General features: G+C 38.7%; 1 protein-coding gene across 1 annotated transcript; it reads right to left on the reverse strand.

The window, feature by feature from the left end:
* Positions 1–3,650: 3,650 nt before the first annotated feature.
* On the reverse strand, positions 3,651–4,571 carry LOC104089265 (uncharacterized). Its single transcript, XM_009594116.1, has one exon. The coding sequence runs from the start codon at positions 4,569–4,571 to the stop codon at positions 3,651–3,653; it is 921 nt and encodes a 306-aa protein (XP_009592411.1).
* Positions 4,572–22,236: the final 17,665 nt, after the last annotated feature.

The raw sequence follows: 22,236 nt of genomic DNA on the forward strand, positions 1-22,236 counted from the left end.
TTTTAAAATTTTAATTTTTTATCTCATGCATAGTATTCACTATACAAAATATATACAAAGTAGACTGTCACTATACGAAAAATATACTAAATAGACTGTCACTACACAATTTATATATAATCGACTGTCACTATACAAAATAGAATGTTACTATACAAAAAATATACAAAATAAACTGTCATTGTACAATTTATATACAATAGACTGTTACTATGCAAAAAATATACAAAATAGATTGTCGCTATACAAAATATATACTAAATAGACTGTCATTATACAAAAAATATACGAAATAGACTGTCACTATACAAAAAATATACAAAATAGATATTTCAGGCTATTAGATGTAATATGTTTGGGCCGGAGGGCCATTTCGTATCAATGGGAAAAAATATGGGCTATTAAAATTTTGAAGGGTTATAGAGGGTAGTTTTCTCAAATATATACTACAATTTGATTCCTCGTTTCTGTTGGGCCTTGGCTATATGACTCATTCGGGAAAAATTTAAGTTTCAAGAAATAGTATGGCACTTGGATGTCGCCTCTTCGCCACCTGGGACTGTAGTATGTTACAAGTGTTTAGTTGTTCCTCATGAAAGTGATGTTTGAGCTGGATTCAAAACATCTTGTGACAATTTGAGTATATATCGTGTTATCTTTACGAAGCAAGAAACATCTCAGCATAAAGAAGAAGAAAAGGCTATTAGAGTTAAAAGTTATATACATTGAGAAATTGACTTTTTATTCGTGAATTTATGTTCATTATGTAAATATCCTAAGATATAAAGATATGAGACCAATATACCAGGTTCTAGTTCACTGCCCACAGCCCACTGGACCTCATGATAAGCTGGTTGCCACCTAATTACAGAAAAGTTTATGGTATACTCCGCTGATGAGTAGCAGATACCCAACCAAGAACAACGATTTAAGAACCACATATTAAAGTATAACTTTACATACAAGAATACATTTAAATCTCAAAAGAGCTTATAACTTAAAATCTCTATCACAAATTAGCTGTATTAAGTCATTGCTTTTGGTGGACAAAATAAAACTACGTTGTGTGAAAGATGACTACTTGCCCTTTTTCATGCAATTTTTATGAATCATAACAAAAGATCGTGGAACAATTGCGAGCACTCGTGCAACTAAACACGCTTCAACATGCAATTTTCTGATTTATGTTTGATTAAAGTAACATTGTCTATTTTACATACAAGTATGATCTTGGAATGTATTTACGTAAATTCCATCAATTACAACATACAATTCCATTTAATTACTTGAATATTAATATATACATTGTGAGCTTTCTGTTTTATGTTTGGTGTATTCTTTGTAGTTAAATTTATTCTTAGTTTGGTTTGTTGCTCCAGGAATATTAATGATTTGAGCAGGGAACTTGAGCTTTATTTCAATACTTCTACGTACAAGGAAAAACAAACTGAAAATGTCCAAAAAATATGCTACAGAGGCAGGAGAATAAATAGCATCAAAGTTAGTTATAAACTGCGCACGCTTCAACTCTAACAGTTCCATGGACGAATCGACCCAATCCAATAGTCAATACGCCAAATTATTTGACTCCAACATCAATAATGTCACTTAAAATGGGACCTAAGAGGTACTTTACAGATATTTTAAAAAAAGGTGCAAAATGCTATTGAAGTTGCACTCATCTGCATATTTCCCATATTTAGCTGTTCATTGATAAGCTCTGTTTTAAAAGGTAAAATTGGGACTCGCCCCGGGGAGCACTCGTAAAACGCCCCTGGGCTTATGTGTGGGGCTTAGTTCCGTGAGACATACGCCTCGATCGTCGGGACTTACGCCCTAGACACGCCCAACGCCCAGCGTAGTGGGCTTGCCTGATAGAACTTTATGCAATTGTATGTAACTAACCTTGTAAATCCTCAAATTTTCTTAATAAATCGTTGACTATTCAAAATTACTTTTTTCTTAATCATTAATCATTAAGTTGAGAGTATTTTATGTCATAATTAAAATAAAAATTATTGCATGTTATCCACTAAGACTGCTATCATAGTAAATTTTAAATAACTCTTTCATTTAAAAGTATTTATTTATTAACTTTTGTTATGTCTTTATTATATAATAGATCATAATTTTTTTTATAATTATTTTTCTAAATATTATTTTTTTCACGTTTACGAGATACAATACTTATTAATTTAATAGCCCAGTATTAGCTAGTAACTATTTATAAATAATTACTTAATTAGTTATCATGGTATAGTATGGTGAATTATGTGTCACCTTATTAACTTGTTGAAACTTAAAAATAAATGATGCTAGAGAATCATATTTAAATTGTGAATTATGTATTTATATAAATTCTCTTTCAAATACAAAGCATATTAAATAAAAGGAGTATTTAAAAAAATATCAAATTATAATATCGAAATTTTTTCAAGATTCATTACTCCTTAAGAGATACATATAAGATTTCGCATCGAATACATTACTTTTGATGTTTGAGTTGACGTTGCAACTAATTTGCATATTATGTTATATGTTAGACTTTTCGTATTATTCATAGTTGAATTATAATTTATAAATATTTTAAATAGATTATTTGTTATAATTTTTGAAATTAGTAAAATTTAAGGATCATTGGGACTTACGCCCCATGTACTCGGACTTACTCACGACACCACCTTTTAAAGCATTGTTGTTAAGTACCCAACATAGAATTAGTTGAGGATTTAAAAATACACGTAATTGCTTTATAGTATATTATAAGGACGACGACAACTAAGATGGTGACACTAATAATATCATATTAACGTGTGAATGGAGCAATTGGAATTAGTTACTGATCTTTTGTATGTTCAAACCGCTTTGATTTGTATATTTTAACATTTCTTTTTCAAAAAAGAGAGTCTTATTATATAAAAAGGAAATTTGAAATATATATTAAAAAAGAAATTTTAAAATATATGTTAACATATCTCCAGCACACATTACTCTTGGAGTCCTACTTATATTATAGAGGCGGACTTATGCTTTGAGAAGAGGTGTCACTAGCTGGACCCGTTAACTTCGGCAAAAATTCAGAATATACAAGTGTATATATATTGAAAATAATCATATATTTTGCTTGGAACTTTTAAGATCAACCGTTCGGTGGGTGCATTGGTTGAACAACTCGCTCATGTGCCCGCCACATTCAAATATTAAGTCTGTCTTTGATTTTTTTTATATATATATATATATATATATATATATATATATATATATATGAAGAAACTATAGTAATGCATACAATTTATTGAGTGAGCATCCACTCTCAGTAGCAATTCCAGATTAAAAGTAGTCTAGCACCCATAATTTAAAAATTTGGGTTCAGCACAGCACACACAAAACAAAGTAAGAAAACAAAATATGTCACCAGAAAATGCTGCAAGTGATAGTACTTTACATAAACAACAAAGTAAAATCAATCTGAATTGAAGATGTTGCAACACTCGCGAATTATTTCAAGACGTATTGAAGTACTAGTGATGATGAGGAGAAAAACTCTTCTTTTGCTGGCCTCGCATTGTATAAGTAATTAGATGTATTGAATTGAACTATATGCATAATGATACTAGTTCTAGCCAGTAATTAAGCAATCTGAGTTTAACTTAACGGGCCAGATTATTTAGCATATATCGCTGATCAGATTCTTGCCTCTGCAGTATTCTCTCATGGTTGATCTTTTTAATGAAATCGTCAAATTTCTTGTTGGATTCCTCTGCACTTACAGAGATGTCCCCTCTTAGCCCCCCTATTCGAGACATCGATAAAGCATCGTTAAATGTCAATGACTTTTTCAGCTCCTTTTTCTTGTTTGTAATTGCCTTCCATGTCGCCTCCAATGAATCATCCTCTAATTCCTCCTCTTCTTTGCTTTGAGTCTCCTTAAACTCTTCAAACTTTTGTTGCTTTGTCTTTATTTTTGTAGCAGTGGTAATCTGTGGCGGATGTGGTGAACGTGGTTTCTTGATTTCACTGGCTTCACTCAAATGAGATATGTCTGAAAAAGTACATGCTGTTTGTATACTATCAATTTCAATGTCTTTCACACTGCTAGACATCTCATCTTGAATATCTTCTAATACTGAAGGGTGGGAATTATAACGGCTGAAAAAAGACATAACGGTGTCCATTGCAATTGCTGAATTAGTTCTATTCGGCATGTCCACTTTTTCATGATGTTGTGGCTGAGTAATCTGAATACCATCAGCATCCTTTTCATTTAGAAAAACATTGAGAAAGTTCTTTATTGGGTGTTGAAATTTGGAGAAAGTCAAGATAAGGATGACAACGGAATTGATAAAGAGGCAGATATATAGTGGAGATGACAAGAAGCTTTTCAAAGAATTCAAACTTTCCCTCAGATTAACAAGAAACATGTCAAATAAGTAGCGGGGGTTTATAGCCTTTTTGAGCATGAAAAAAGTAGACACAAGTCCTGTTGATAAGAGAAGAAGCTCTATGGTTAATATTGCAGTTCGGACCATGCTTTTCTTCTCTGATAATCCATAGTTAATCAAGGCAGCCATGGACAGAGATGATGTAGAGGTTGGGAAAAGAGCAAGAAAATACTGTTTTGTTCAAGTCTAATGGAGGGCTGAGATATTTACAAGAAATGCATATTGAAAAGACAATTAGAGAAGTGAGAGAATTAAGTTGATGATAGGACTTGGGGTTTTTAGTTTGCTGGTGGTGAATTCTTATATCTTTACAGGATAGACATTAGAGATAGACACATATACTGAGTATAATAATAACAACATAGACCCACATAGAACATCAAATAAGGCTGATGGAAACCTTTTTATAAGGTGACAATGATTGCATTTCTTGCCCCGCTCATCTACCTTTAACTTAATTATAGCTTGTTTGACCAAATTTAATTTTTTGGACAAGCTTTTAAAAAAAATAAATATTTTTTTGAGTAGAAGTAAAAACAGTTAATACTTTTGAGAAAAATACATTTTAAAAACTTGGTCAAATATTAATTGTTGCTCAAGTATTTTTTAAATTAATTAGCCAAACACAAACTCTTTTCAAAATAAACTGGTTTTTGAAACTTGGGCGAAACTACTTATTAATCTCCATCATTTCTCATTGTATGCTTTCTACTTTTCTCTTTCTTTTTCTATTTGTGGGGAAGGAGAAATTGCGGGCAATTAAGGGTGAAATGAGGTAACTCCCATTAGTAAATAGGTAAAGGGTTCAAGTTGTACATGTGATAGTTCGAAATTGATCAACTTTGACTTTGATTAAACTTTTACTAATATAATGTTACTTGACCTTTAAGAAAAAGTCGTTTTTCCCCTTGACGCCTAATTAATTAGCTTCAATTTGAATTATAGTTAAAAGTTAAGAATTTGGACGTGTAAAGTTCATCAATTTTAGATTATTAATGGAAAGTGCAAATACTAGACAATTGCAACGATAACGGTTAGTATGGAGTAGAAGTCAAAGAAAAGACATAATTGAGTTTTAGAATGAAACAGATAGATTCAAGAATTGGAAGTTCTCCACTGGACCCTTAACCACATCAACAGGGTCTTAATCTAGTTAATTAACTTTTAATTAATTTATCTAGCTAGTACAAGAACAAGATTATTAGAAACTTGCTATCATCTTAAACAATTAATAACATAGTTTTAAGACATTGTTTGCTCTAAATTTCTCATGTTTGATTTGTAGCTTTCCGTATCTCTTCATCAATCTTATTTCAGTGAGCAAATCCAAATAGATCGTGTTGCTCAAGACGTTTTCCTGGATAAGCGTATATTAACTACAATATATATATAAAGAAAACTTTAAGGGAACTTAAATTACTTGACTCCAGCCTTGCTTATTATATAATTTGAGTCAAGCAAGTAATTAAAATCAACAAACTTATACAAATAATCAGTCTTTCTTTATTCTTACAACTGTAGAGATATCCCAAGCCAGTCAATACTATTACTATACTTGTTTGCTGATGTGCTTTCTCTGATATCTGAAGTGACATATAGTATAGATAAAAATATCAAATAGCACAATTATAGCATTTGCAAGCATGTCACAGATATATCAAATGGCCATGACAAATTATAGGATAATTTACACTTTTCTATCATGCTAATTGTCCAGCTGTCCATCTTTCATATTATCTATTAATAGAACGGATCATCTTTTGAAAGTTGGCATTTTCAAATTATAAAGGGGCGGATGTATAGTAGTCCGATCAAAAATATTACACGAACATATATATTCTCATGTCCTTGTCTATGAAATTCAAATCAAATCAAGGGGCCAGATAACTTGTCGCTCTTCCTGTTTTGATTCAGTTGAAAAGAAAAAACAAAGGTAAAGGTGGCAAAAATCCCATTAATCTGTGGCCTGACCTGCCTTGGTATTGGGGAGCACAATTTCCCCTCTATTTTGATGAGTCTATTTTAATTTGGATATATCGCAGATATATAAGTTATTAACTTAATAATAACAAAACCCCAAGAAACGGAAAAATGGAATACTTCAAAATACAATGTATTCCATTAGTTGCACCATTTATGTGATTATTCTCTTATTCCTTTTGCGAGAACTGTTGCATTGAATTGACAGGAGGATTGGCAATCTGGGAAATAGATTATTAATAGTGCTTTCACCTTAGCCGCAGGTGACAGTAGCACATGATAATCGAACGAGGTGAAAGCTGATTGAGTAAGATTGTGCTTTGTTGTTATTTTTAATTATTGAAGGTTGACAACACCGACGACTAAATGTTTATCTAATTTATTTATTAAAAATCTGACTTTTATTCGTAAGTGATGGAAATCATTGTTCATCTCCTTTTCGTCGTGAAGATAATTTCCTTGGCAAAATTTATATTTCCAGTACATTAGACTATGTGGATAATTGTTATCAGAGGTGTTCATATTGTGATACCTTTATCTATTCGGCAAACGTATTCAAGATCGTTTATTTACAGATATAGTCCTGTGCCTTTTTTTGGGTGGGTTGGGGGTAGGCACGGCGTGGGGGTGGGGGTGGGGGTTAGGCATTTGTATCTTTTATTTGGCTTTTTGGTTTCCATTCGGTGTTAATACCCGCATTAAGGCTGGGAGGCATCTACCTCATCCCGATCACAAGGAGAGGTTTAGTATGATGGGGGTACTTTTTGAATTTGCATCGGAAAATCTCAGGGTAAAGCGCTCCCTAACCGACCCACTCCCAAAAATTAAACCCGAGACCTCTGATTAAGGATGAAAGAGTTACTTACCACTCTATAATAACCCCTTCTATTTGTTGAGTAATGTGTGTTTGGTATGACATAAAAAATATCTTCCGGGAAAAATGTTGATTTTTTCTTGTTTAATTTGGTGGGAAAAAATGCATCGTACCAAAATAAAAATTTAAGAATATTAATAGTGAAGTAGCTAGTATAATATAACTATCACTGAAATTATGGTCTATACAAGTTTTTTATGAACTTGATTATACATTTGCCTTAGAAGTGAATGGCAAAGTTTAAATTTGTTGTCAGAATTATGTCCTTAGTCTATGCTTCTACAAGAAATCAACAAATCAAATGATGTTTCCTATTATTATGATTATCGGAAATATAAGCTATTAACTTAATAACAAAACCACAAGAAATGGAAAAATGGAATACAATATATTCCATGAATTGCAACATTAATGTGATTATTCTGTGTCTTTTCGTGAGACTATTAATGGTGCTTTCACCTTAGCCGCAGGTGACAGTAGCACATGATAATCGTACAAGGTGAAAGCTGATTGAGTAAGATTGTGCTTTGTTGTTATTTTTAATTATTGAAGGTTTTGACAACAACGACGACTAAATGTTTATCTAATTTATTTATTAAAAAAATGACTTTTATTCGTAAGTGATAGAAATCATTGTTCATCTTCTTTTCGTCGTGAAGATAATTTCCTTGGCAAAATTCATATTTCCAGTACATTAGACTACGTGGATAATTGTTATCAGAGGTGTTCATATTGTGATACCTTTAGCTATTCGGGAAATGTATTCAAGATCGTTTATTTACAGATTTAGTCTAGTGCTTCTTTCTTTTTTTGGGGGGTTGGGTTAGGCATTTTGTATCTTCTATTTGTTTTTTATTTTATTCGGTGTCCGGTATCCGATTGGCGATTGGGACGCGATTAAATTCAAATTTGCATCAGAAAAGTCCTATAGTAGGGTTAAAACGTGTTATAATTCATAAGAAGAATGAAGAAAAAGCTTGTAGCTGAATTTTCTGTGCATTCAAAATAAGCACTGCACATGAATTTATATAAAAAGAATGAAGAAAGAATGTAATCCTATTTGTACACTTGTCACCTATCTACGAGCTAATGTGTAACTAACTTAGAAAAAGAATATTCTTCAAAAAATAAATCAATCTAAAATACCTATGGTGCAAATGGAGTGTTTTGACACCAATACTCTTCCTTCTAATAAAGAATGGCTAGGATTAGATCTATCATAAACTTAAATAAACGGTGGTGATTGAGGCAGTGTGTGCTATCTCTTTAAACGTTGTAAAATCCGAAATTTTGACTTTGTGTCTGCTTTCTTTTTCATTTGTTCTTCTCCATCTAAAAATCGTTTCTTTCCCGAATCACCATCGGGCAACAACTCATCTAAAATCCTAATGCCAACATCTCCCTCAAATTGGAAGGTGGAGAAACTACCCCCAACTTGCCCAAAATAAGCCGATGGTTAGGGCCAGAAAAGGGGCTTTGTAAATACGTCGGTGATCTGTGAAGTAGAGGGTACGAAAGACAAGAAAATGAGACCGGCAAGATATTGATGCCGGACAAAATGATAGTCGAGATCCACGTGTTTGGTACACTCGTGGAATACCGGATTGCGAGCGATATGAATCACCACTTGGCTATCTGAGTGAACTTACATCGGTAAGGAGGGAGAAATAGACAGATCTTAAAGAAGCCTCACCAGCCATGTGATTTCTGAAACAACACGATGCATTGAGCGATATTCCGCTTCTGCTGAAGATAAAGAAACCAAAGCTTGTTTCTTTGACTTCCAAGAGATCGGAGCTCCTCCCAAAGAGATGAAATACCCACTGATAGAGTGCCTAGAATCTGGGCATTGACCCCAATTAGAGTCACAAAAGGCCAACAAATCAAAAGAAGATGCAGATGACATGAATAATCCTATACTAGGATTTGTGAGGAGATAGCATAGACAACGCATGTCAGCTTCAAAATGAGGTACTCGAGGAGATTGCATGTACTGACCGAGGTATTGCACTACAAAGGAGAGGTCAGGGCGAGTATGAGTGAGGTAATTCAACTTGCCGATCAACTTTCGATAAATTATGGGGTCAAATAGCAAGTCCCCAACATCCATATGAAGCTGACAAGAAGGATCAATTGGAGAAGGAGCCGATTTCAGATTTAGACAACCAAATTCAACCAGTAAATCCAAGGTGAACTTACGTTGACTGAGTATTATTCCCTGTGGTACTCTAATAGTTTCCATGTTAAGAAAATAGTATGTTTTTCCTAAATCCTTAATTTGAAACTCAGAATCAAGAAAATATTTGAGTGAACTAATTTCTGAAGGATCATCTCATGTTAAAAATATATCGTCCACATAAACATCAACAATAGTAATTCTACCTCCTAAATTCTTAAAGAATAGTGAATAGTCATTAAGAGAGTATGAGTATCCCTTGAAGTTCAAGGCTGCAGTGAGCCTGGCATACCATTGCCTTGAGGCTTGCCGCAGTCTATAAAGCGATTTCTTGAGTCTACACACATGATGAGGTGAGGGAGAACGCATACCAGCTGGGAATTTCATGTAGATCTCCTCTTGTAAGTCACCACACAGAAATACATTATTGACATCTAATTGAAAAATGCCCCAGTTTCTTGTAACTGCAACTGCCAATTGACACCTGATAGTAGTCATCTTGACTACTCGTGAATAAGTTTCAGTGAAGTCCACTCATTCTCTTTGAACCCCTCACAACCAAACGTGCCTTGAGCCTTTCCAGTGATCCATCATGCTTATACTTTACTTTATATACCTATTTGCAGGGCAAAGCCCTCTTATCCTTTTGGTAATTCTACCACTTTCCAAGTGTGATTTGCTTCTAAAGCCTGAATTTCTTTAGACATAGCTTCCACCCATCCGAGATGTAAAGAGGCTTGTGAATATGATGTAGTTTTAGAGATAAAGGAAACTGAATTTAAAAGGGACTGATTTGAGTGTGAAAGAGTTGAAAATGATAAGGTAGAAGGGGTAACAGGGAGGTAAAGAAACCAAAGGAAACATCAGTAAGAAAAACCGAGTGACAAATGTAATCATTTAGATAGTTAGGTAAGTGATGCTCCCTAAGGGATCTTCTAAGGGCAAGTGGGGCATGGGTAGATGACTGACTGGAAAGGTGAAGAGACTGTCCTGATAAAGGACTTGGGCTAGGAGAGGGAATGGCTTCAATGGGTGTATGGTTATAGTGGGAGCTGGGTGTTCTGAGAGGAGAAGGTAAACTAGGAGAAAGTAGATGAGGAAGGTGCTCAGAAGCAGGGGAAAGAACCTTTCTGAGAGCCTGAAGGTGACTGAACAATAGAGTTAGGAAGCAGAGTTAATGAAGATATGTCAGTAATAGGCATTTGTGAGTTAAGAGGAAAAAGATGAACATTATCTCTTGAAGAAAATGGAAAGGTATCCTCATATAAAGTCACATTTATGGAAACAAACACCTTCCCAGTGTCTAAAGCAAGTAACTTGTATCCCTTTTTCCCCATAGGATACCTCAAAAAGACACATTTAACTGACTTGGGATCCAAATTTGTTCTATGTATAAGGAGTGATGAAGCATAAAAAGGCATCCAAAAGATTTGAGATTAGTGTAGGAAGGTGGCGAACCAAAAAGAACTCCATTCGGGGACTTTCCTTGAAGAAATGTAGAGGGAAATCTATTTATTAAATAAGTTGCAGTCAACAAACACTCCTCCCAAAATTGAATTGGTAAATTTGATTGATATAACTATCACGACCCCAATTTTCTTCCGTAGGATGTCGTGATGACACCTAGTCTCTAAGACTAGGTAAGCCTAACAATTTGCGGAATAAATAAATAATAAACTAAACTCCAATCTCAACGCTTGATATATAATATAAAACTTCAAATCCATAATTACAACATCCAAAACCCGGTAGAAATAAGTCACAAGCTTCTAAGAGTAAGTAGTAAATATCTCTATACATCAAAGTCTAAAGAGAATAAGGGAAGCAACATAATAAGGATAGAGGGGGACTCCGAGGTCTGCAGACGCTGGCAGATATACCTTGAAGTCTCCACGTACAGTCCAACTCACTGGTATCTGGTCTGGTGGGGAGAACATGGATCTGCACAAGAAGATATGCAGAGTGTAGTATGAGTATTCTACAACGGTAATCAGTAAGTGCCAAGCCTAACCTCGGTAGAGTAATGACGAGGTCAGGTCAGGGCCTTACTGGTTTAAAAGGAAAGTAAGGCAGAATATATAATAATATTGGAAATGACTGAAAATTTAACAACGGGAAACCTCAGAAACTAATAGCTCAGGAAATAGAGGAAAACAACAGGGGCACTCCCGAGGTACCGCCTCGTAGTCCCAAATATAAATATGCAAGACATGGGGATCATCCGAGGAACCGCTTCGTAGTCCCAAAGTAAAATGCAATACAGGGGGATCTCTCGAGGAACCGCCTCGTAGTCCCAAAGTAAATATGCAGTACAGGGGGGCCTAAAGTAAATATGTAGTACAGGGGGATCTCCCAAGTAAACGCCTCGTAATCTCAAAGTAAATATGCAGTAAAGGGGGATCTCCCGAGGAACTGCCTCATAGCCCCAAAGTAAATATGCAGTACATGGGGATCTCCCAATGAACAGCCTCATAGTCGAAAAGTAAATATGCAGCAGGTAATTGAAGGAAACACGAACTTTTAACAAGAATCTTACAGTTAAAGATTTAATTCAAATCAAGAAAAATAGGTAATTCAACTAAGCATGTTGCACAAATTGCAAGTAAGAGTTAAGGCACGTAGACATGCGATACTAGGCTAAACATGATCACTACATATGCTATGGCAACTCAGTTAATGCATTTTAAAAGAAGATTACTCGGTTAAGGAAATTCAAAAGATGACAAATCAACAAGAACAAAATTTTTCATATTTAGCCCGTGTACGCACTCGTCACCTCGCGTACACGGCGCTCACATATCACAAATTTTTACAACAGTAACAAATCCTATGGGGATTTCCTCCACACAAGGTTAGGTAAGTCACTTACCTCAAATCTCGTTCAATCAATCGGTAAGGATGTCTTTCTCTCGATTTTCCAACTCCAAATAGCCCAAATCTAGCCAAAAATAATTACATCTCATGAATAAAACTACAAGGAACTAATTTAAACCATAAATTTATGACTTTAGCAAAGAATCAAAAAATCACCCCAAAAAGTCGACCCGGATCCACGTCACGAAATCGGGTAAAAGTCACAAATTACAAACACCCATTCGAACACGAGTTCACTCATACCAAAATAACCAAAATCCGACACAAAATCACCACTCAATTCCTCAAATCAACTCACCAAATCCCTAACCTCCAACTCCCAATTTCCACCTTAAACACACATAATCTAGGTGGGAAAATCAATGGGAAAACAAGATTATTGATAAAAAATAAGCACAAGATACTTACCTCAAGAAATCCCTCGAAAATGCTCTAACAAATCGCCCTAGACCAAGTTTGCAAAGTCCAAAATGACAAAAATCACGAAGCCCTTCGGTTTTAAATACTGCCCAAGCTTTTCGCACATGCGGCCAATTATCCGTACCTGCGAAACCACTTCTGCGGCCGGTGATTCGCTTCTGCGGAATCAGCTCTTGGCACTCATTCCGCTTCTGCAGTCCAAATCCCGCTTCTGCGGGTGTGCATTTGCGCAAACATGCCCGCTTCTGCGGACATGCCTTCTCACACTCGTCCGCTTCTGCGAATAATCTTCCGCAGAAGCGGCCTTTACACCGCATCTGTGACCACTGGACAATTCCCCTAGCCCCGCACCTGCGTCCCATTGCTCGCTTCTGCGGGCTCGCTCCTGTGGTCAGCCTTGCGCAGGTGCGATTACACCAGAACCAGCCCAGCACCAGAAAATCTTCTAAGTCCAAAAATGATCCGTTAACCATCCGAAATTCACCTGAGGCCCCCAGGACCTCAACCAAATATACCAACCAGTTCTAAAACATCATACGAACTTAGTCGAGCCTTTAAATCACATCAAACAATACTAAAAACCAAATCGCACATCGATTCAAGTCTAATGAACTTTAAAACTTCAAACTTCTACATCCGATGCCGAAACCTGTCAAATCAAGTCCGATTGACCTCAAATTTTGCACACAAGACATAATTGACATTATGGACCTACTCCAACCTCCGGAATCAAAATCCAACCTTGATATCAAAAAGTCCACTTCCGGTTAAACTTTCCAAAATTCATCAAATTTCCAACTTTTACCAATTGACGTTAAAATGACATATAGACCTCCGATTCAACATCTGAACACGCTCCTAAGACGAAAATCTCTTTACGGAGCTATTGGAACCGTCTAAACTCTATTCCAGAGTCATCTTCACATAGTTCTAACTATGGTCGATTCCTACGACTTAAACTTTTATTTTAAGGACTATGTGTCCCATTTCACTCCGAAATCAAAGACAAATCCTCCCGGCAAGTCACAAAACCCAAAAATAAAATAGAGGAAGCAATAAATAGGGGTTCAGGGCTAATACTCTCATAATAACCGGCTGGGTCGTTACATCTTCCCCCTCTTAAAACATTTATTCGTCCTCGAACGAGTATAGAGACATACCTGAAGTGGTGAAAAGATAAGGATAACTGTTGCGTATATCATGCTCGGTCTCCCATGTCGCCTCCTCAATTGGATGACCCACCTCCACTGAACCTTCAAAGAAGCGATGTTCTTTGACCTCAACTTTCGAACCTGCCTGTCCAAAATGGCCACCGACTCCTCAACATAAGATAGATCCTTGTCCAACTGGACTGAGCCGAAGTCTAACACATGAGACAGATCACCGTGATACTTCCGGAGCATGGAAACATGAAACACTAGATAAACTATAGAGAGACTAGGTAGTAGTGCAAGTCTGTAAGCCACCTCTGCAACCCTCTCAAGGATCTCAAAAGGCCTAATATATCTAGGGCTCAACTTACCATTCTTCCCGAACTTCATAACACCCTTCATGGGCGAAACTCAGAGCAAGACCCGCTCACTAACCATGAATGTAATGTCGCAAACCTTCCGATACGCATAACTCCTCTGCCTGGACTGGGCTGTACGAAGTCGATCCTGAATCAATCTAACTTTCTCCAAGGCATCCTGAACCTAGTCTGTACCAAATAGACTAGCCTCGCCTGGCTAGAACCAACCCACTGGAGACCGGCACCGTCTACCATACAAAGCCTCATACGGCGCCATCTGAATGCTCGACTGATAACTGTTATTGTAGGAAAACTCCACAAGTGGCAAGAACTGATCCTAAGCACCCCTAAAATCAATCACAAACGCACGAAGCATATCCTCCAATATTTAAATAGTGCATTCGGACTATCCGTCCGTCTGAGGGTGAAATGTTATACTCAACTCCACACGAGTACCCAACTCACGATGTATGACTCTCCAGAACTGTGATGTAAACTGCGTACCCTGGTCGGAGATGATAGATACCGGGACGCCATGAAGCTTGTCGATCTCGCGAATGTAAACTTGAGCCAGCTGCTCCGAAGAGTAAGTAGTAACCACATGAATGAAATTAGCTAACTTGGTCAATCTATCCACAATCACCCAAACTGCATCGAGCTTCCTCTGAGTCCTTGGGAGCCCAATAACAAAATCCATAGTGATCCGCTCCCATTTCCACTCTGGAATCTCTAACTTCTGAAGCAATCCACTCGGTCGCCGATGCTCATACTTCACCTGCTGACAATTTAAGCATCGAGCCACATATTCCACTATGTCCTTCTTCATCCGCCTCCACCAATAATATTGCCTCAAATCCTGATACATCTTCGCGGAACCTGGGTAAATAGAATACCACAAACTGTGAGCCTCCTGGAGAATCAACTCACGCAAACCATCTACATTAGGCACACATAGCCTGCCCTGCATCTGTAATACACTGTCATCTCCAATAGTGACTTCCTTGGCATCACCGTGCTGAACTGTGTCCTTAATAACAAGCAGTTAAGGGTCATCATACTAATGCTCCCTGATACGATCATAAAGAAAAGACCGAGAAGCCACACAAGCCAACACTCGGCTCGGCTCGGAAACATCCAATCTAACAAACTGATTAGCCAAGGCCTGAACATCTAAGGCTAAAGGCCTCTCTGCTACTGGTAGATATGCTAAGCTGCCCAAACTTTTTGCTTTGTGAATCAAGGCATCGACCACTACATTGGCCTTCCCGGGATGATAGAGAATGGTGATGTCATAATCCTTAAGCAACTCCAACCATCTATGTTGCCGCAAGTTAAGATCCTTCTATTTAAACAGATGCTATAGACTCTGGTGATCGGTGAAAACCTCACAAGGAACACCATACAAATAGTGTCGCCAGATCTTCAAGGCATGTACAATAGCTGGTAACTCAAGGTCGTGGACAAGATAATTCTTCTCATGCACCTTCAGCTATCTAGACGAGTAGGCAATCACCCTACCGTCCTGCATCAACACCACGCCGAGACCAAAGAGTAACACATCACAATACGCCGTATAGGACCCCGATACAGTAGGCAACACTAACGCTGGGGCTGTAGTCAAAGCAGTCTTGAGCTATTGAAAGCTCTCCTCACAATCCTCGGTCCACCTGAATGGAGCACCCTTCTGGGTCAATCTGGTCATAGGTGCTGCAATAGATGAGAAACCCTCTACAAATAAATGGTAATACCCCGCCAAGCCAAGAAAACTTCAGATCTCCGCAACCGAGGATGGTCTGGGCCAACTCTGCACTGCTTCAATCTTCTTCGGGTCTACCTTGATCCCCTCACTCGATACTACATGACCCAAAAATGCCACTGAATCTAGCCAAAATTCACACTTCAAAAATTTTGCATATAACTTCTTCTCTCTCAAGGTCTGAAGCACAGTCCTTAGGTGCTGCTCATGATCCTCCCGACTCTGGGAGTACACCGGAAGGTCGTCAATAAACACAATGATGAAAGAGTCAAGATAGGGCTAAAATACACTATTCATCAAGAGCATGAATGCTGCTGGGGCGTCAGCAGCCGTAAAGACATCACAAGGAACTCATAATGACCATACTGAGTCCTGAAAGTAGTCTTCAGGATATCTGGCTCTCGAATCTTCAACTGATGATAGCCTGAATACAAGTCGATCTTAGAGAACACTCTGGCACCCTGAAGTTGATCAAATAGGTCATCAATATGTGGCAATGGATACATGTTCTTCATTGTAACCTTTTTCAACTGGCGATAATCAATACACATTCGCATAGAACCATCATTCTTCTTTACAAACAGGACAGGAGTACCCAAAGCAATACATTGGGCCAAATAAAGCCCTTATCAAGCAACTTTTGCAATTGTTCCTTTAATTATTTCAACTCTACTGGGGCCATCCGATAAGGTGGAATTGAAATGGGCTGAGTGCCCAGTAACAAATCAATGCCAAAGTCAATATCTCTGTCAGGCGACATGCCCGAAAGATATGCTGGAAATACGTCTGCAAAATCCCTCACTATCGGTACTCGATAGTAGGAGTATCAACACTAACATCTCTCACATAGGCCAGATATGCATCACACCCCTTCTCAACCATTCACTGAGCTTTAAGAAATGAAACAACATGCTAGGAACATGATCCAAGGTACCTCTCCACTCTAGCCGCGGTAGACTTAGTATAGCCAACGTCACCATCTTGGAATGACAATCAAGGATAGCGTGATAGGGCGACAACCAGTCCATGCCCAAAATAACATCAAAATCCATCATACTAAGCACTAATAAATCGGCTATGGTCTCAAAATCACTAAGAACAATCAAACACGACTGATACACACAGTCATCAATAATAGAATCACCCACGGGTGTAAATACATAAACAGGTAAGCTCAGAGAATCACGGGATACACCCAAATACGAACCAAAATAAGATGACACATAGGAATAAGTGGATCCTGAATCAAATAAGACTGATGCATCTCTATAACAGACCAGAACAATACCTATGATAACAAAATCTGATGCAACCGCCTCTGTCCTAGCAGGAAGGGTGTAATATTTGGCCTGGCCTCCCCCTCTAGGTCGACCTCTACCTGTCCGACCTCCACCTCTAGCTGGCTGTGCAGGTGGGGTGGTAGTTGGTGCCACAACCATAGCTTGAGGACCCGATGGAGCACGAGGTGCCTGAGAAATCTGTGGATGTGCACCCCTCCTGAATTTGGGACAATCCCTCACCAAATGACGAGTGTCGCCACATTCAAAACAAGCTCTTGGAGGAGGGGGCTGCTGTGACTGGCTTGGGCTTGATCGATTGGACTGACCACTAGAAGCACCCCGTAAAGGAGGCACACTAGACACCAGCGATGCATAATAAGGATACTTGGACCTAGTAGTGGTCGGAGCACCGCTGGCGGCTGGAAGTGCTGAATGAACATGGTGACCCATATAGCCTATGCCCTGACGAGCTATAGCTGGGGCACCAGTACCACTATAAGTGCCAGACTCTCGAGACCTCTTGGCCTCTCTCTCCTCTCTATCCCGAGTCAGCATGCCCTCTAACCTCCTAGCAATCCCCACTACCTACTAATATACAATATCCATCTCCAACTCTCGGGCCATGCTCAATATGATATTGGGGTTGAGCCCCTCAATAAACCGAAGAACTAGCTCTTGAACAATAGCAACCAAGGCCGGTGCAAGCCTGGCCAAGTCACTGAATCAGACCACATACTTTGACACGGTCATAGAACCCCGACGCAACTTCTTAAACTCTACGCGCCAAGCATCTCTGAGACTCTGGGGAACATACTCCCTCAAGAACATATATGAGAACTGAGTCTAAGTGAGCGAAGCTGCCTCAGCCAGACTATCCAACTCGTATGCGCGCCACCACTAATAGGCCACTCCTCTAAGCTGGAATGTAGTGAAAGAAACACCACTAGTCTCCGCAACACCCATAGTATGGAAGATACTGTGGCACTCCTCAAGAAAACCCTGGGCATTATCTAACGCCAAGCCACTGAAAGTAGGTAGGTGGTACTTCTTGTACCTCTCGAGTCTGAGCTGCACTGCCTCAGAAGCTGCTGCCCTAACCTTAGACTGGGCTGGAGCTACCGGCTGTATCAGTATGATCTCTGGATCCTGGTCTATCTGAACCAGCTGCTCTGAGGTACCTACGACAGGAGTCTGTGCTCCTCCCCCGGCCTGAGATGTGGCAGGAGCAAGCTGTATCAATCCTGCCTGAGCCAAGGTACTAAACATGCTCAAGAACTGGGCTAGAGTCTCCTGGAGGGCTGGTGCAGTAACATGTGTCTCAGGTGCATGTCCTCCAACTGGAGCTACTGGTGGCTCCTCTGTAGCAGCTCGTGCAGGTGCTCTGGCTGCACCACGTGGACGTCCTTGGCCTCTACCCCGACCCCGGCCTCTTGCGGCTCTAGTAGGGGGCACGGGTGTCTGATCGTCCGATCCAGCTGTATGTGTCCTCACCATATGTGAGAGATTATAAAGACAAAAGTTTAGAGTCCGAAGTCAAAATCTCACACGATAAGGAATCAAAGAAAGTTAAACTTTTCCTAACAGTTCCATAGCCTCCCGAAGATAAGTACAGACGTCTCCGTACCGATCCACGAGACTCTACTAAACCTGCTTGTGACTCATAAAACCTATGAACCTAGAGCTCTGATACCAACTTATCACGACCCTAATTTCCCTCTAAAGGATGTTGTGATGGCACCTAGTCTCTAAGGCTAGGTAAGCCTAACAATTTGCGAAATAAATGAATAATAAACTAAACTCTAATCTCAACACTTGATATATAAATATAAAATTATAAATCCATAATTACAACTCCTAAAACCCGATAGAAATAAGTCACAAGCTTCTAAGAGTAAGTAGTAAATGTCTCTATACATTAAAGTCTAAAGATAATAAGGGAAGCAACATAATAAAGATAGATGGGGACTCCGAGATCTGCGGACACTGGTAGATATACCTTGAAATCTCTACGTACAGTCCAACTCACTGGTATCTGGTCGGTGGGAAGAACCTGGATCTGTATAAAAAGATGTGCAGAGTGTAGTATGAGTACGCCACAACGGTACCCAGTAAGTACCAAGTCTAACCTCGGTAGAGTAATGACGAGGTCAGGTGAGGGCCCTATTGGTTTAAAAGGAAAGTAAGGCAGAAGATATAATAATATTGGAAATGCCTGAAAATTTAACAACGGGAAACCTTAGAAAATAACAACTCAGCAAATAGAGGAAAATAACAGGGGTACTCTTGAGGTACCGCCTCGTAGTCCCAAATGTAAATATGCAAGACAGAGGGATCTCCCGAGGAACCGTCTCGTAGTCCCAAAGTAAATATGTAGTACGGGGGATCTCCCGAGGAACCGCCTCATAGTCCCAAAGTAAATATGCAGTACATGGGGGATCTCGCGAGTAAACGCCTCGTAGTCCCAAGGTAAATATGCAGTACATGGAGATCTCCTGAGTAAACGCCCCGTAGTCCCAAAGTAAATATGTAGTATAGGGGGATCTCCCGAGGAACCGCTTCATAGACCTAAAGTAAATATGCAGTATAGGGGGATCTCCTGAGGAACCGCCTCGTAGTCCCAAAGTAATTATGCAGCAGTTAATTAAATAAAACATGAACTTTCAGCAAGAATTTTACAGTTAAATATTTAATTCAAATAAAAGAAACAAGTAATTCAACTACGCATATTGCACAAATTGCAAGTAAAAGTTAAGGCATGTAGACATACGATAATAGGCTAAACATGATCACTACATATGCTAAGGCAACTTAGTTAATGTATTTTAAAAGAATACAACTCAGTTAAGGAAATTTAAAAGATGACAAATCAGCAAGAACCGAATTTTCCATATTCAGCCCGTGTACGCACTCGTCACCTCGCATACACGGCGTTCACATATCACAAATTGTTATAATAGTACCAAATCCTAAGGGAATTTCCCCCACACAAGGTTAGACAAGTCACTTACTTCAAATCTCGTTCAATCAATCGGTAATGATGCATTTCCCTCAATTTTTCGACTTCGAATGACCCAAATCTAGTAAAAAGCAATTACATCTCATGAAGAAAACCACAAGGAACTAATTTAAATCATAAATGTATGACTTTAGCAAAGAATCGAAAAATTACCCCAAAAGGTTGACCCGGGCCCACATCACGGAATCAGGTAAAAGTCACAAATTACAAACACCCACTCGACCATGAGTTCACCCATACCAAAATAACCAAAATCCGACACCAAATCGCCAGTCAATCCCTCAAATCAACTCACCAAATCCCTAACCTCCAACTCCCAATTTTCACCTTAAACACACATAATCTAGGTGAAAACATCAATGAGGAAACAAGATTATTGATAAAAAATAAGCATAAGAGACTTACCTCAAGAAATCCCTCGAAAATGCTCTCAAAAATCGCCCTAGGCCGAGTTTGCAAAGTCCAAAATGACAAAAATCACGAAGCCCTTCGGTTTTAAACACTGCCCAGGATTTTCGCACCTGCGGCCCGTGATCCACTTTTGCGGAATCAGATCTTGGCACCCATTCTACTTCAATGGTCCAAATCCCGCTGCTGCGGGTGCGCATTTATGCAAACACATCCGCTTCTGCGGACAAGACTTCCACACTCGTCCGCTTCTGCAACCAATCTTCCGCAGAAGTGACTCCGCTTCTGTGGCCTTCACACTGCATCTGCGACCACTGGAAGATTCCCCTATCCCCGCACCTGCATCCCATTGCTCGCTTCTGCGGGCTCGCTCATGCGATCAGCCTTGTGCAGGTGCGATTACACCAGAACCAGCCCAGCACCAGAAAATCTTCTAAGTCTAAAAATAATCCGTTAACCATCCGAAACTCACCCGAGGCCCTCGGGACCTCAACCAAATATATCAACCAGTCCTAAAACATCATACAACTTCGCCAAGTCTTTAAATCACATCAAACAATGCTAAAAACCAAATCGCGCATCGATTCAAGCCTAATGAACTTTAAAACTTCAAACTTCTACATCCGATGCCGAAATCTATAAAATCAAGTCCGATTGACCTCAAATTTTGCACACAAGTCATAATTGACATTATGGACATACTCCAACTTCCAGAATTGAAATCCAACCCCGATATCAAAAAGTCCACTTCCGGTCAAACTTCTCAAAATTCATCAAATTTCCAACTTTCGCTAATTGGCATTAAAAAGACCTACAGACCTCCGATTCAACATCTGAACATGCTCCTAAGACCAAAATCTCTCTACGGAGCTATTATAACCGTCGAAACTCCATTCTAGAGTCGTCTTCATATAGTTCAAACTATGATCGATTCCTACGACTTAAACTTCTATTTTAAGGATTATGTGTTCCATTTCACTCCAAAACCAAAGACAAATCTTCCTGCCAAGTCACAAAACTCAAAAATAAAATAGAGGGGGATAATAAATAGGGGTTCGAGGCTAATACTCTCAAAATAACTGGCCGAGTCGTTACAATAAGAGTGCTCTACAGGTTTCTTATAGATGCCCGTGTTTCTCAATAACACCATTTTGTTGAGGAGAGTAAACACATGTTGTTTGATGCAAGATACCTTGTGAAGCAAAAAATTGAGAATGTGAAATACTGGATCCTAGTTCCCAGGCATTATCAAATCTGACCATTTTCACCTTAGTGTCAAATTGTCTTTCTATCATAGTGAGAAAGTTTTTGAGCATTGGAAAAGCATTGGATTTTGTACTGAGAAGGATAGTCCAAGTAGCCCTACTATAGTCATCAACAATGGTAAGGAAATATTTGAATCCTTAATAGGTAGGTGTCCTATATGGTCACCAGGTGTCAACATGTATAAGATCAAAAACATGCTTGGTAGTAACTGAACTAGAAGGAAAAGGCAATTTA

The sequence above is a fragment of the Nicotiana tomentosiformis genome, chromosome 3 (genome assembly GCF_000390325.3).
Source record: "Nicotiana tomentosiformis chromosome 3, ASM39032v3, whole genome shotgun sequence".
NCBI lineage: Eukaryota > Viridiplantae > Streptophyta > Magnoliopsida > Solanales > Solanaceae > Nicotiana > Nicotiana tomentosiformis.

Bases quoted from the DNA above. Each gene is read 5' to 3' on its own strand.
- LOC104089265 (XM_009594116.1), bottom strand. From the start codon at position 4,571: ATGGCTGCCTTGATTAACTATGGATTATCAGAGAAGAAAAGCATGGTC.